This window comes from Bombus fervidus, chromosome 1, assembly GCF_041682495.2.
Source record: "Bombus fervidus isolate BK054 chromosome 1, iyBomFerv1, whole genome shotgun sequence".
NCBI lineage: Eukaryota > Metazoa > Arthropoda > Insecta > Hymenoptera > Apidae > Bombus > Bombus fervidus.
This window is the reverse complement of record NC_091517.1, coordinates 8,613,822-8,627,704: the sequence shown is the minus strand read 5'-3', so window position 1 is coordinate 8,627,704 and position 13,883 is coordinate 8,613,822. Positions and strand designations below refer to the sequence as shown.

Here is a 13,883-nt window from a genome sequence, read left to right as displayed (position 1 = left end):
TTTATTAAACACGTGCACAGCATGGATGATCAAACTGTTGGAAAACTGGTACGGAATTTTCTATCGATCATTTTGATTAACTTCTCTTATGGTTTTAAATTCTTCGATTAATATTTTCCACACATGTAACTTCTACAAATTTGGGATCAAGCAATACGTATAATTAGGGTTTTAGACTTTAATTGTTTACGTAATTTCAGAAGATGAGATACTTTTAAGATATTTGGAATACAAGTTACAGTTAAAAAGAAGATAATAATGTAGATATACTTTATTTCTTGATCGACGTCTCTATTTCACACTACATACACGACTTCTAAAAAATTAGGAATAAATCGATGTTTGCCAATTATTTGTGATAATCCTGTATGTTTTGTATTAATTATAATTTGAATTAATTTATATAGAATTTTATCATGCATCCAAAATCGAAACAATCTGATATACAATACATGCACCAGGAGGAACTGTATCTGCACTATTAAATCGAATGACCCAAAATTTTCCAGCAACAATTACAAAATAATGCAGTCAACAAAAAGTTTCAGAAATATATGTACATACACTTTTTACGGTGAAATTATATACCATAAGTCCATATTAAATTCTATTTTTATCATTTTTATAGCACTGCTCGCAAGATGTTCGTTTCAAGTTTGGCCGCAGCAATTCACATTCGCATACATCCGGAAGAACCGGGAGGAAGTCCACCAGCTCGCAGTCGGTGGAAAACACCGTGTGTCACAAATCTTTGCCTGACCTCCATACTAGCACGCGACGACGGGCGTCCCTGTCGCCACGTGCATCGACCAAATCATCTAAGCCATCCGGCCATCATCAATCTTCGAGCAATTGCCCAGATTGTGAAACTAGTTCGGATTATTCAGAGCACAGTTTCAAACGAGACGCAGTCTGTTATCGCAGGTATTCAAAACATTTTCACATGTATGCTCCGATAGATATAATTATAGAATTCACGGGTTGTTTGGAACATTTTTCTACTTAATTTCTTATGCACACTGTAGTTTAGGTCTTTCGAAAGTGGGTTTACAAAGTGCTTTTGAAAAGCATTTATGAGATTTAATTAGTTGCACTTTTAAGCTCTAATAATATTCTAAAAAAGTATAGCTATTTATAGTGCTACTACATATTATTTTGTTCCTATTATTTTAACAATACTATTTAATTTGAATATTTCTATAAGAATAATTTATCTTTTTCGACTGAAAATTAAAGATAATATCAGAATTAGTTTCATTTAATTTTTAAATATTTTTAAAACTTGAGAACAAAAATTGTAAGTAATAAAAAATTTCGCATAGTGCGCCTCATATTTGTAAAACATAAAATTATTACTCTCATGTAAGTTATTACTATTCCAGTTCTAGACACATCAGACGTTCGTTAGGTTCGGGTGGTGGTGATGCGAGTAGCGTGTTATCTGCCGGTGGTCGAACGCAAAAGTCATCAGGTTCTAGCAAGCTAAGTCATGGAGCGACTGCAAGAGACTCCGGAGGATCGTCCGGACACTGTACACCTCGTAGCGAACCTCCGCCAGTAATACAGGTATAGTTGAAAGTTAAAGATGTCTCGTAACGTTAAATGGAAACCGCTATTCATGGAGTGAAATATTTTGCTTCAGGATTGCTGGAGTCATATACGTCGTGACAGCGGTGCATCTACTCAACACTCGACGGAAAAAGATCGTTCAAGAAGAGGTAGTTACGCTAACGGTACCCCACCATCTGTCGTAAGACGCTACAGTCCTGATTCTGAGAGCAGCAACAGTCAAACGGATTATAGTCCGACATGCAACTCAAGGTACGTTCTTAAATATGAACAAATTCGAACACTCAAAGGATATTAAAGATATCAAAGATATCCTGTGTAAAAACAAAAATACGAGAAGATTTAAAAGTGTTCAGTTTTTTTCATACAAGATATCTTTAATATTTCCCTTTCATCAGCCAAAGTACATAATAGTAAAAGTTTGTATCTCTGCCTCAGGTTTTCCGACGGCTGGAAAGAAGGTCGTGGCCGACCAATTCTGAGATCGAAATCGGATATTAGCGATCGCTATTGGCGTCAGGATAATGGTCGATCCAATAAAGTACCTGCGCGGCCTCCTCGGTCGATCACCCAACTCGAGAACTTCTTTGACTGTTTAGGTCTCGATTCGGAAAATTATCAACGTATCACGAAACCAGATTCAAAGTCGTCGTCTCCTGTATTTTTTGATAGCGTTAGCTCGGTCGATTCAGCGTTAGGTCTTTACTCGTGGGCTGGGAACAACCAAACGAATCAGAGTAGTCAATGGCAGAACAATGATTGCAGTGTTGGCATGGGTAACGACGACTCCAACCAGAGGGTTAACGATCCACCGAGCATCGTCGAGCGTAACGCTCGAATAATTAAATGGCTCTGTCAGTGCCGAAAAGTGCAGTTTGGATTTAGTTAAGCAACGTGTTTAGGAAAAGGACAATCGATTCTCCAATCTCAGTAACACGCATTCAAGTCAACGAAAATAAGAGTTTTTCATCTTGCCAACGATTTATCCTTTCACGACTCACGGCAACCTTTGCATTTAAGTTGGCTAAAAAAACAGCACGTATGTAAGAGAGTACATTTTTCCTGCTTTTTATCCAGTTACTAATGCTACAGCGAGTAGTCTGTTAATTTATCTTCTTTTTTTTCTTATTTCACAAGTATATGTGCCATCTACTTACCTATATAACTTGTTGTGCATTTGTGTTGCACCTTTAAATCGTAATTGAAACTCTTTGATGTGAGATTCTGTTTTTATCGATGTGTTTTTGTCAAAATTTGTATATACCATTGTAGATGATAGAAATTGATTGTATGACAGTAGAGAATTATTTTCATATATGTAGCCACATACATAGCTTTCTGCTTGTTTAAATAATTTCGTTTTTAGCAAATCAGTTTATCGTCGTATGTTAGCACTATTAAATTTACAACGAGTTTATCATCACACAAACCAACTATTTTTAGCTGTTTTTTCACGGTGGTGTGGTCTATCGGTCACTGAAGTTATGTATAAATAGTATGGAGTTTATTGCACTGTTTTGCCTTAAACTTAAGTCTTAAATTAGTCGTTGCTAAATTTGATTGTTATAGTCTCTCTTGTGACAATGCTAGTGAATAACCGGCATTTATCTTAGGAAATAGATATTTCTTTCTCACGTTCTTATTTTTCATGCCACGCATTTTAAACATTGAATACATTAATTAATGCCAACATTATTTTTCAAGCAATTTGATATTGAATGCTAACTGGAGATGTGGTCGATCTTTCTGGTTAAGTAGGAATTGAATTGATGGTATTACAATTACGTCAAAAAGTCAAGTTTTTATCTTACAATGCAGAAAATACTTACTATGTTTCTCCAGTAGCATTATTATTACAATAGTATCGATTCAATCACATTAATGTTTTCGCTAGTGGTTCTATATCGTTATATTAATCTGTATTGAGCTGCATTGTAGAAGTAATATTGGTACAAAACAAAACTGTATGTGATTTACAGAATTTTTAAGGATTTTTCTCTGTAAAACTTTTCGCCAATGGAATTTATATAAGGAATTTCACAGAATTTTCACACGTTGGTGTTTTTATATCCTATAAGCCTTGTTAAATGATATTATGTTCGATCGTTACGAAATGATTTTGAATATAATACATTTGAACATTTTTATAACTTTGGAAATTGCACGTTCGATTAAACAATTTATCTTATTTATATAATATAATTAGTCTGACTTTTAGAATATTTAAGAAAGAAAATATCGAAACTCTCTATTATACATTCGGTATTTTATTTATGATATGTATCTACTTTGTGCCTAAAAAAACTTGAGAAACCTTATTTTAGTAAAAAAATTTATTCTGATTGTTTAATATATCTACACATACGTTCAATATTTTATTGATGAAGTGTTTAATTAAAGCCTGTGTATTTTATAAAATTTAATATTATCGTTTAAGTATTAAAAGAACGATAAAATCAGTATCTTATATTTTAGAAGATATAAATTAAATACAATTCCTAAAATACTATGACATAATTATTGAAATCTGTAATTAATAAGAAAAAAACCTATCAATATTCATTTATCGCTTTAAATATTTCCTGGTATATTTCACTGTGCAATAATACAAATAATTCACTTAGATGTTTCTTATTTTAGGTGATATATATTAGATCATACTGTTTGAAATATTTTAACTATTGTGTGGCAATCAATTACAGATGTATTAATTATGACCTTGAATGTTTGTAACGAATGGAATTCATCAATTACGTGATTCGAACATTTAACACAAAGCAAAAAGAAAGAAAAAGAATTTGTGTAATATAATACATCAAGAAGTTACTCAACTACTCTCATTTCAAGTGATATAGATGTCTTAGATAAGTAGTGAGTTTGCATAGATTGTAAGTGAAACGTGGTAGTACATTGCATTTAAAACAGAGAAAAAAGAGTTGATATTACTACCCGCGTAGTAAAAAGTCTTGCATTTTTTCAAGCAAATGTAAAGTGATGCTTGTATCGAACAATAGATGTTTCTGTAGTTACGTAACCAGTATTTACTACAATTATTTACTTACAGTTTTTGAGAAAAATATACAGAACGTATAATCGAAATTATGAGGGCTGTCTTGGCAGTCATGGGAAAAGTGTTATTGCACAAAAGTCGAACATAGAGTATGTATGCTTACAAGAAGCATTTTGCTTATAACTTTTTGAGCTAAAGCACTGTTTCATGTATGTGTATCAATGATGTTTGGTGGTATTTAATTACCTCAAAGTTTTTATTCCCAAAATTGAAATTCTTGCCTTGTAATAAAAAAGAAAAAAAAAAAGAATTCATAATATATTTTTGTTAGTTATAATGACTCGCATCTTGGTTAATAATCCTATTATGAAATGTTTGAAAATAAAACCTTTAAATCTAGTTACAACTTAGTTATTGTAGGATGTAGAGAATATAGCGTTAAATATCTTCGATATATTATTTTCAAAAAGTTTTAAGCAAACTAATAAAATTAACACTATATGTTACTTCTTGAGAATATAAGCACAAGGTGTGTTCTATTTCTACTCTAGTAAGATTTACGCCTATCAATTTATGGGAAAAGAATCTGTTCGAATGTATTTGAAATTTATTTACATTTAAATTCATTTGTAAGTGTTCAAGAAGAATTTACTACTTATCGTGGTAGAAATATACATTCCACTTCTTTACACGTGTATATGAATCTCAAGAAGTAAAAAGATAGCATAAGTTTCTATTATTTTTTCGATAGAATTATGTTTTCCGTATTGACGTTAATTTGTTAACATAATCGAAGGAATTTGTATAACATTATATTGCAATTCGTTTTAAGTTATAGATTATGTAATTCATATATATGTATAGTAGAGCTCATCGCGATATTTTTATTATTTTATTAACTCGAGGCTTACATATATATATATATATATATATAGACAGTTTTTTAATATTAAGTAAATTTGTTGGAACTTATTTTGTAACTTTAAATCCAAATGTATACTTAAATTGTGAAACTTACGTATGTATATGTGCATAATTTGTGATCCATAATATTTAACATTGTTAAAGTCATACATTTTTAATTGCTTTTTTTATAATCTAGTCACGTAGATCAAAATATGTTAAATTTCAAGATAATATTATTAAATTCCTTCTGTGTATCGCTGGTAATTTTATTTTACAACCCTATTATTATATGAAATATCTACATATATTCTCTCATATATAGATTCTTTTATTCTTATAATTTAAAACCTAAGGAGAAAAAAATATCTTGTTCGTGAAATATTTAAAAGATATAATCTTATACAATTTAAACATTAAGGCAAACAAAAATTAAGGCAAATTAATTAAGGCAAAAATTTTATATATTTAGTATATTTGATTTTTTACACAACATTCCTATATTAAATTTGACATTGAAATAAGTTTAATTTTAACTGATTTAGAGAAGCTTTCAGAAGAATGTTTAACTAATTTCAATATTTAAGATAAAATAGTTTTATAACATAAATGATTAAGTAATAACGTAAATCAATATTTGCGTTTATAAACGAATTAAAATGCTAAACTCTGTCTCAAAATCATAATAATATGTATCTTAATTTTTTTAATTTAAAAAAGTCATTTAACTTCAATCGTCGTTTATTTAATTCAAACAATGAATTCAAATATAACGCATAGATGGCAAATCTGTCGAAAATCATGACGTCACATCATCCATGATGTTCAACGAGCGCATGCGCAACAGCAAGCTGCGCCTTTGCAGTCTGTGCTCATCAGTCAGTCAGTCTTACGGACGCGCGATTCACGTTTGACGTTTAGTTTCGGATGTGTAGTTCGACCGAATTCGTCGATGGTCGTATGTTTGATGGTGATACTTGACGAAAGAACTCGAATTCGTATGCGGTTGGCTGGTGTCTCGTGGTGTGACGCTTTCTGGTAAGATTGTAGTGGCACGTTTCGCTATGACGCAAGTGCTTTGGCCGCAAGAGGCGCAGTGACGACTCGCCCGTGAGCCTGCCGACATCCTCGACAGCCCTACGATGGAGTCGATCAGAAAATGGTTCTACAGGCCTAAGGTGAGTCTCTTTTCTTCTCTCTTTTCGTTCTCGTTGCTCATCTCTACTTTTATTATTTCTCTCTTTTAAACGTGCCTTTCCTTTTTTCTTTTCAACGTCTTTATATCGTTCCTTATTATACTGGTTATTTGATCGAACGCGTGCGCTCGTTCTTTTTTTTCCTTCCTCGTCCCTGTCGTTCTGTATGTTGGACCTGCGCGCTGTTGCCACCTGTTTCGTGAAAATTCGCACGACATCCCGAAGTGCTTCGGGCGACGTGTTACACCTGCGTGATATACGTGTACTTACGTACTTCATTGATACGCACACGAGTGCACGTCGTCCTTGTTTACAGTTCGAAGTTTTCTTTCGTCACGAATTATCATGATTTCTATGTATATGCATAGTATGTATATTCAAGATATCCCTCCTAATCGGAATTGCAAGTAACGATCATGGAATATGGCCTGATCAGCTGATACGTTATAGGACCCTAGTGGTTTTTAATCTTTCAGTACAGGATGGCCTCGACGATTAATCTCAGTTCACGGAGATACTTTCCTTTCATTCTTATGAAAATGTATACATACATAAGGTGTATATACATACATACACACACAAATACATGTATAAGGAAGATTGACAAATCGCCTTATTTTGGAAAATAATATTAATCAGAGGAAAGATAGTGTTATTTTCTTCGTATTTTTAAATGTGATGTTTTATTCAAAGAATTACAAGATTAGGATCTGTGGTAATATTCCACGACTTTAGGTATCATTGAGAGGATGCCCTAATTAGTTTAGTACATAAATCGAATTACTTAAGATAGCAATTAATTAGCTCATTTTATTTCCGGTATACATGTATAACTCATAATTGCATCATTGCTATATTATCTGTGTAAATGTTAAAGTATGGATATTTATACATTTATGGGAAATTTAAAGATGAACAAACGCACATAATATGTAAAAACATAGAAAACATGAAAAGTATAATATTTATCGTAATATTTAATGGATAACACAAATCTCTGCTTAGGTTTTATTTCAATTATATAAATAAACATCGCAGTTTAGCTATTCTATATCAAATACATAATACAACCTGTGAAAATCGAAAGTAAGAATTTTTAGTAATCGAATTTGAATTTAAAATTGAAATAGGTTTCCGCTTTTTCTAATTAACATTTCCAATAGTTACAAAGATATTCCATGTTTGTGTCGTATTTCGTATTTCCTATTTACCCAGTTGCTTTCTCTTTCGTTGTCAACAACCTACATCTAATATAACATGACTCTAGCATCTCTATCCTGTTTAAGCTTGATAACTTGAATTGTTAGATCTCGAACAACACGAAATTTTTCGAAAATCTACTAGATTTTTTTTGTCTCAGAAACTACACTCTTTAGGAACATGTACAGTTTGTTTAATTAATTGTGTATTTCTACCGCGTAGAAATATTCGTGGGTGTTGTACATTCGTTGCACGTACGAGGAAAAGATTTTCTGTCTCTGTCGGTCGGGCGTGTTTGTCGCCAACTTTCGAAGTCGCATCGTGGACGCTATCGCCGCGCACGTGAAAATGCGACAGCAGAACGGGGGACGTATTTCATTTTTTTCGATGCTTCCTCATTGCATCGAGCATTACCTTACGCGTCGGGAAATGATGCAGCACGACGAAACGCGTCGTTCCGTTCTTCCCACCGAACTGATTCCCAGCGATTAGTATCTAATGATACGTCTTATGTGTGTATTAACGTACGTCCGCAGATGGTCGGCCTGTCACATGTGTATAGCATCACGTGACCATGTTGCTCGAGCTGTCATAAGGTGACCGACATGTTTCGTATTAATTTACAATTAACTTTTCTACGAATTCCATTAACCGTTAGCGTTCAACCGAGTTTTCTACCGTTCGAGAAGCCATTTCGCCTTTAATATATTCTTTAGTGTATTTTTATGTAATACGTATTCGTATGTATTTCTGATAGTCTTTTAAGTACGGAGGAAGAAATATAGGTTATGGGATGGTTTGTGTATTAAGAAAATTAATTTTGACATATTTCTAGTAGAGCCGGATTTTATAAAATATAACGTGTGACACATATAGTCAGGTATTGTAAGATTGTTTTTTAATACATAATACAAAGAACAATTGTCGTGGAATTCGCGAGTCGTACATCCAACAAGCAAATTAGAAAATGTACTTCTGGTTGTGTAACATTGTCTGGCAGCATTATTGAAATTTTTCTGAATCATGTAATAGTCATTACTATAAATCATTATTCCTTGCAGCTATTTTAGTCTGTCTCAGCTTAAAAAATTTAAAAGACATTATATCTTTTTATAATATTACATTACATTATCGATCCATTTTCTTTAGTTCTTCTGATACAGTGCTTTTACAGAGCATTTTGGAATTTTATTTTAAAAATACTTAACAATTTCTTAGCAATATATTGTTTCCTTCAAATACAATATTTGTAGTGTTCATAAATGGAACATAAAATATTAAATAGTAATCGAGGATATCATTAAATCTACCTTCCATGGGTTGAAATATGCTTGAAATGTTTTTAAAATATGACAAAAATTCGCACATATGCAATTAAGGTTTAATAGTGGCATGTGACAAGTCTAGTTTCCTGTATTTAACATTTCTTTGCCTATCTGGAATGACGACCTACAGTTGATGGTTTTAATCTCACGTCAACTAAATCGTACCGGTTTCTTATAGATTAGCGTATGCACTCTCGGCCTCGTCGTCCATGGACGAAAAGTGGGCAGCACACTTTTCAAGTTTACGCCTCGGTGAGAAAGCAAAGACTTCAGTTAGTTTACGGTGCCTTGACCATGTTTCGATCAGGTTCAACGCTTTCTCGAAACATTATTAGATAAAATTCATGAGTCAGTCCTATGATGAGTACATATTAGCACTTAGGATGTGCAAGTCTAGTGCCAAAAGATAACATAGGTCATACTCACTGTCTGAAGGTCCTGTTTGACTGACTTATCACACGATATTTTTTATTTTACTAATTAACTTAATTTACTTAGTGATATATATTAATTTACTGATTCAGACAGTTCTCCTCGAGTCAACCAATTTTTAGTATGATTACACACAGCATGATTATAGTATATATACACTATTAATAATAAAAAATATTCGGTGCTTATTTTTTATAAGATATATGAATATAATATAGAAAAATACGATAGACCCATTTTTTTCAATCTTTTGCCTTTTACGAAATTTGGCTACCATAAAGAAGTACATATATTAATATGAAATAGCGAGAGATGAAAATAACTTAATGGACTTGAAGGTATGAACTCTAGATTTTGGAGATAGATGATAAACCTATGATATTTTATAAGAAACGAATAATGTTAGTTATGTTAGTTTCTTTTCATTTACATTAGTTTGCTAGTGTTATTAATACTTTCTAAATGTTCAAAAAGTTGACAAACACGCATATTGAGTAGCTAACGTATTGAATTTAAAATTGCTCTTTTATACAAGATGAGAAATGTGATTTATCATATATTTTTGCATATTTTATGTATGTACACGCTTTTGTATTTTAATCACAGAATTGCAGATAAATAATATATTATGATGCTGTTAGATCGATAGATCAAATTTAATGTGCAATTACGAAAATACCGTTTGCAATTGTTAAAGCTTGTAGAATTATTTTCTTATTTGGTAAGTTCTTTATTTTCAGATTCCTTAATTAATATGTAAAAACGTGAAACGAGAAAAAATTTGTATATGAGAACGGACTTCTTAATTCGAAAATAAAAGCACGAAGTATTTTCTTTTTCCTTCTCTCTATTCCTTCTTATTTCCTTGCATTTTCTCTGGTTTTCTCTTTTTATTTTCTTACGCGTCGAATCAGCCAAGGTAAACGTTTTCTCGTTCGCCCGTCGACTCCAGTTAAACTCGATTAACGTTTCGAGTTATTGCACTCCGAGTGAAAGAGACTTGCTAGATCGATGCTACTCGCCAGTCGCAACTATATCAGTCTTCAAGTCCATAGATATTAACTTTCCTTCGAGTTTGTATGTTCAACCGACTCGATCCTGTCTCCTCGGCCATTGCTAAGAGAAAAGATAGTTTCGACTTGATTATTCGTTTAGTTGCCCTGAGACGACGCTTTCATGTCCATTAGTTTTCTATATTAGTTTTAAAATATCGTTTTTCACTTTGGTTATTCTACGTATATTATTTCTTAAATTTCAGTTATTTCATATACCTTCAAATATTTTGATTATTTTATTCGTTTCTTTCTTCATCTCTTCATCTACCAAGAAGACGATGCATTTTTATTTATTATTTTGTTTGTGAAAAGTAAATAAAACGTGGAAGTTTGCTTTTCTGTTCACGGCAGTTTACAGATTCCAATTTCGACTGATCAGTTGCAAGATTTAGTAAAAGAACTTCACGAGATCTGTCGTGGTCTCGGAATATGAACGAAAATAGGAATTTTCAGAAGACCTACATACATATTTCTTTACATCGAGAAGTTGAAACCTGGATCGAAGTGAAAGGAAATCACACAGAATATCTGTTGTAAAAGTAACAAAGAAAATCTATTCATATCCCGATAAGAATAGGTTTTAAGAAGTGCTTATTAAGGTCTTCCTTATTTATTTCGATGGATCTTACAGGTCTTAAATTATTTCCGATTAAAAATAAATAGACACACTTTTAATTTCAAACTTTGGTAGCACTAAATGACTTTCAATTAAAAGTTGCGTATTTGTGTACTTATGCTTTCTAAGTTTCGTTTTATTTTACAGTAATTACGAGTTCTTTATATTCACGTCAAAGTAATAAGCGTAACAACCAGAACTTCTATTATACAGGATTAAATATCACAAAAAAATATACATGTCGAACATAGATACAGATAACTTTGCTTCCTTTCCGAAGTTGGTATAAAAATCGTTGCATCTAGATAATTATGTTAATTTATTACATGTTTGTATATTTACCACGAAAACCTATGCATGTTAATTATTTATATTATGCACATAATATTAGTATTGTATTATACACGGTAGTAATACTTATTAGAATATTATATCTATAATTTCTCAAATTTTTTCCTATTTTATTTCATTTTTTACAATCTCGATTATCTGTCCTATTTTTACTTTTGATAAATCGTTTTTCATATCTGCACAGATATTCCAAAATTTGTTCTTTTTACAAAAAGTCGACATTCGTTCGAATCAAGTGGACTAAAACGATTGGAGTGAACCAAGCTGCATCGTTTATAACAGAATCCTATATTACAATTTACACACTATATCATTTCCAACAGAATATCATATTGGATGTTTAGAATATAGTAACTAGGACACGTAAATCGTTTAATCCATATCGAACGTCACCGCATCCAGGCTAGACAGAATATTAATATCCAGGAGAAATATCAATTTCTTTAGAAAATAATTAAATATTTGAGTATCATATGGAATAAGAGAAGATCGCGTCGACATAGAATGCTTTCGTTCCACCATAACTGGTGTATGCCAGAATCCTATGCATTTAACATCAATTTGTGTTCAACGAGACACTTTCATTTAATTCAATGCCGTACCATATTGCGAAATGAGATATCATGGTTGTCCCAATTAGAATGTCAGATAACGGTGTGAGATCAAGTTCAATATGTGTACATGCGTATAAATTGAAATCAATTTTTAATATCTAATCGTAAATTTCATTTGATATCAGGTCATAAACATACTGTTCCATGCTCAGGTTTCATTTTTCTAATTATTTTCGTAGAAATGTAAATTCGCATAAATATCCACGGTCTTCCGATAAGAGAGAATAGTTGGTTTGTTATACTTGCGAATATTTTTTCCTCATAATAGCATTTGTTAATCTTCTCAATTCTGCTGCGTTCCCCGAATTCTTTGTGAAGTCAATCTCTTGCTTTAGTTGCAACCGAGAGAATTGATTGATGAACATATTGATATTCGCAATTCTATAAGATTTTTAAAATTCCAAATTTTCAATGGATCATTGTAAAAAGCGAGAAGAACAGCAAGACTAAATTATTTTCGTATATTCGTTTCTTGAAATGAAATCGTTACCGTTAAATGTTTTGTAACTCCTTTTAGCGTTACGCATGACGTTATTTCTTGTCCACATTTTCACATTTTCACTGCCGCGAAACATAATTGTTCATCGTTCATGCATAAACAATTAAAACAGGATACTCCGTATCTTCTTCACCATTATAATTTTCCAATTTTTATATTCCAATCTGGCTATCCTTTTGGCAAGCAGTAATATATTAAATATTTTAAGCAGATCATTAGAATATAGTCAAGATAGTAAATCACGCGTAATAACACGAACGGCGATATTTTTATTTCTCCAAAAAATGTAAGAAATTCGTTAACAATAAAAGACAGGATTGACTGTGAAACACAGTTTTGATATTTAAAATAGACGCACTCGGAGGGAGTGTCGTTCACAAGCAGGATGCTGGTATTACGAACACCACAAGATTACGTGGACGTTTAAATGCGTGCACACGTGCGTACGTTTAGATTGCATGGATGAACGGGTTGTGGAACGCGAGGGTGTCCGAAATGCGGGTGCGTCGCGTTCAAGGGTTGGCTATGGTGTAAGAGGGTCAACGAGACGGGTTCGTATGAGTCATTTCTCGTGGTCTGTCGTTACGGTGATATCGTCGGCGCGGAACGCCGTGAAAAACATCCGTTCGCTTTAATTCATCGCGTTGATTTGCATGTTAAATCCTTTCTCTTTGAGGTGTCGACGTAATTACACGCGCCACGCCGGCTCCTTTTATGTTTTATTGCGATCTGGCGAAAGACGCGACGCGAGAAACGTTCCTGTTCGCGTGAAAAATGGTTGACAATGTAACGAGGTGGAAGAATAATGAACGTACCGGTCAAAGATATAAGTTGTTATTAATAGAATGTAATTTAATTATGGAATTACAGATAGAAAGACGACAGGACGATCTTATTTCGTATTAAAATTTTCCTAGAATATTACGGCTTGATACATGATTTATTTGCGAAAGTTAAGATGAAATAAAAAGATTGGCATTTAAATGTATAGAACAGTTTTGTTAATTAAGAAGTTCATTATTCTCAGTTTGTTTAGTTATCAGAGTATGTGTACGGTAGAAAAGATTTTTCCAAATTAGTAAACAGTAATAATATTTAAAGCTCTTTATGTTT

The 13,883-nt window shown here is 32.4% G+C and overlaps 2 protein-coding genes across 11 annotated transcripts in view; both read left to right on the top strand.

Annotated features, from left to right (window-relative positions):
* LOC139988358 (uncharacterized) overlaps nt 1-5,740 on the top strand; it is a 51,554-nt gene extending 45,814 nt beyond the window's left edge. For 6 of the 8 annotated variants that reach the window (XM_072006248.1, XM_072005730.1, XM_072005826.1 and 3 more), the window contains 4 exons: nt 629-924; nt 1,368-1,566; nt 1,643-1,821; nt 2,008-5,740. In XM_072006248.1, coding sequence (XP_071862349.1) covers nt 629-924; nt 1,368-1,566; nt 1,643-1,821; nt 2,008-2,458 — 1,125 coding nt within the window. In that variant the 3' untranslated portion in view covers nt 2,459-5,740. The remainder of the gene's footprint in view (nt 1-628; nt 925-1,367; nt 1,567-1,642; nt 1,822-2,007) is intronic. The other 2 variants (XM_072006001.1, XM_072006158.1) reach the window with 1 other exon arrangement.
* A 604-nt stretch (nt 5,741-6,344) lies between these two features.
* Nucleotides 6,345-13,883, top strand: part of LOC139987785 (lateral signaling target protein 2 homolog) — a 46,822-nt gene continuing 39,283 nt past the window's right edge. For all 3 annotated transcript variants that reach the window (XM_072004587.1, XM_072004665.1, XM_072004501.1), the window contains exon 1: nt 6,345-6,660. In XM_072004587.1, the coding sequence (XP_071860688.1) occupies nt 6,625-6,660 (36 nt within the window). In that variant the 5' untranslated portion in view covers nt 6,345-6,624. The remainder of the gene's footprint in view (nt 6,661-13,883) is intronic.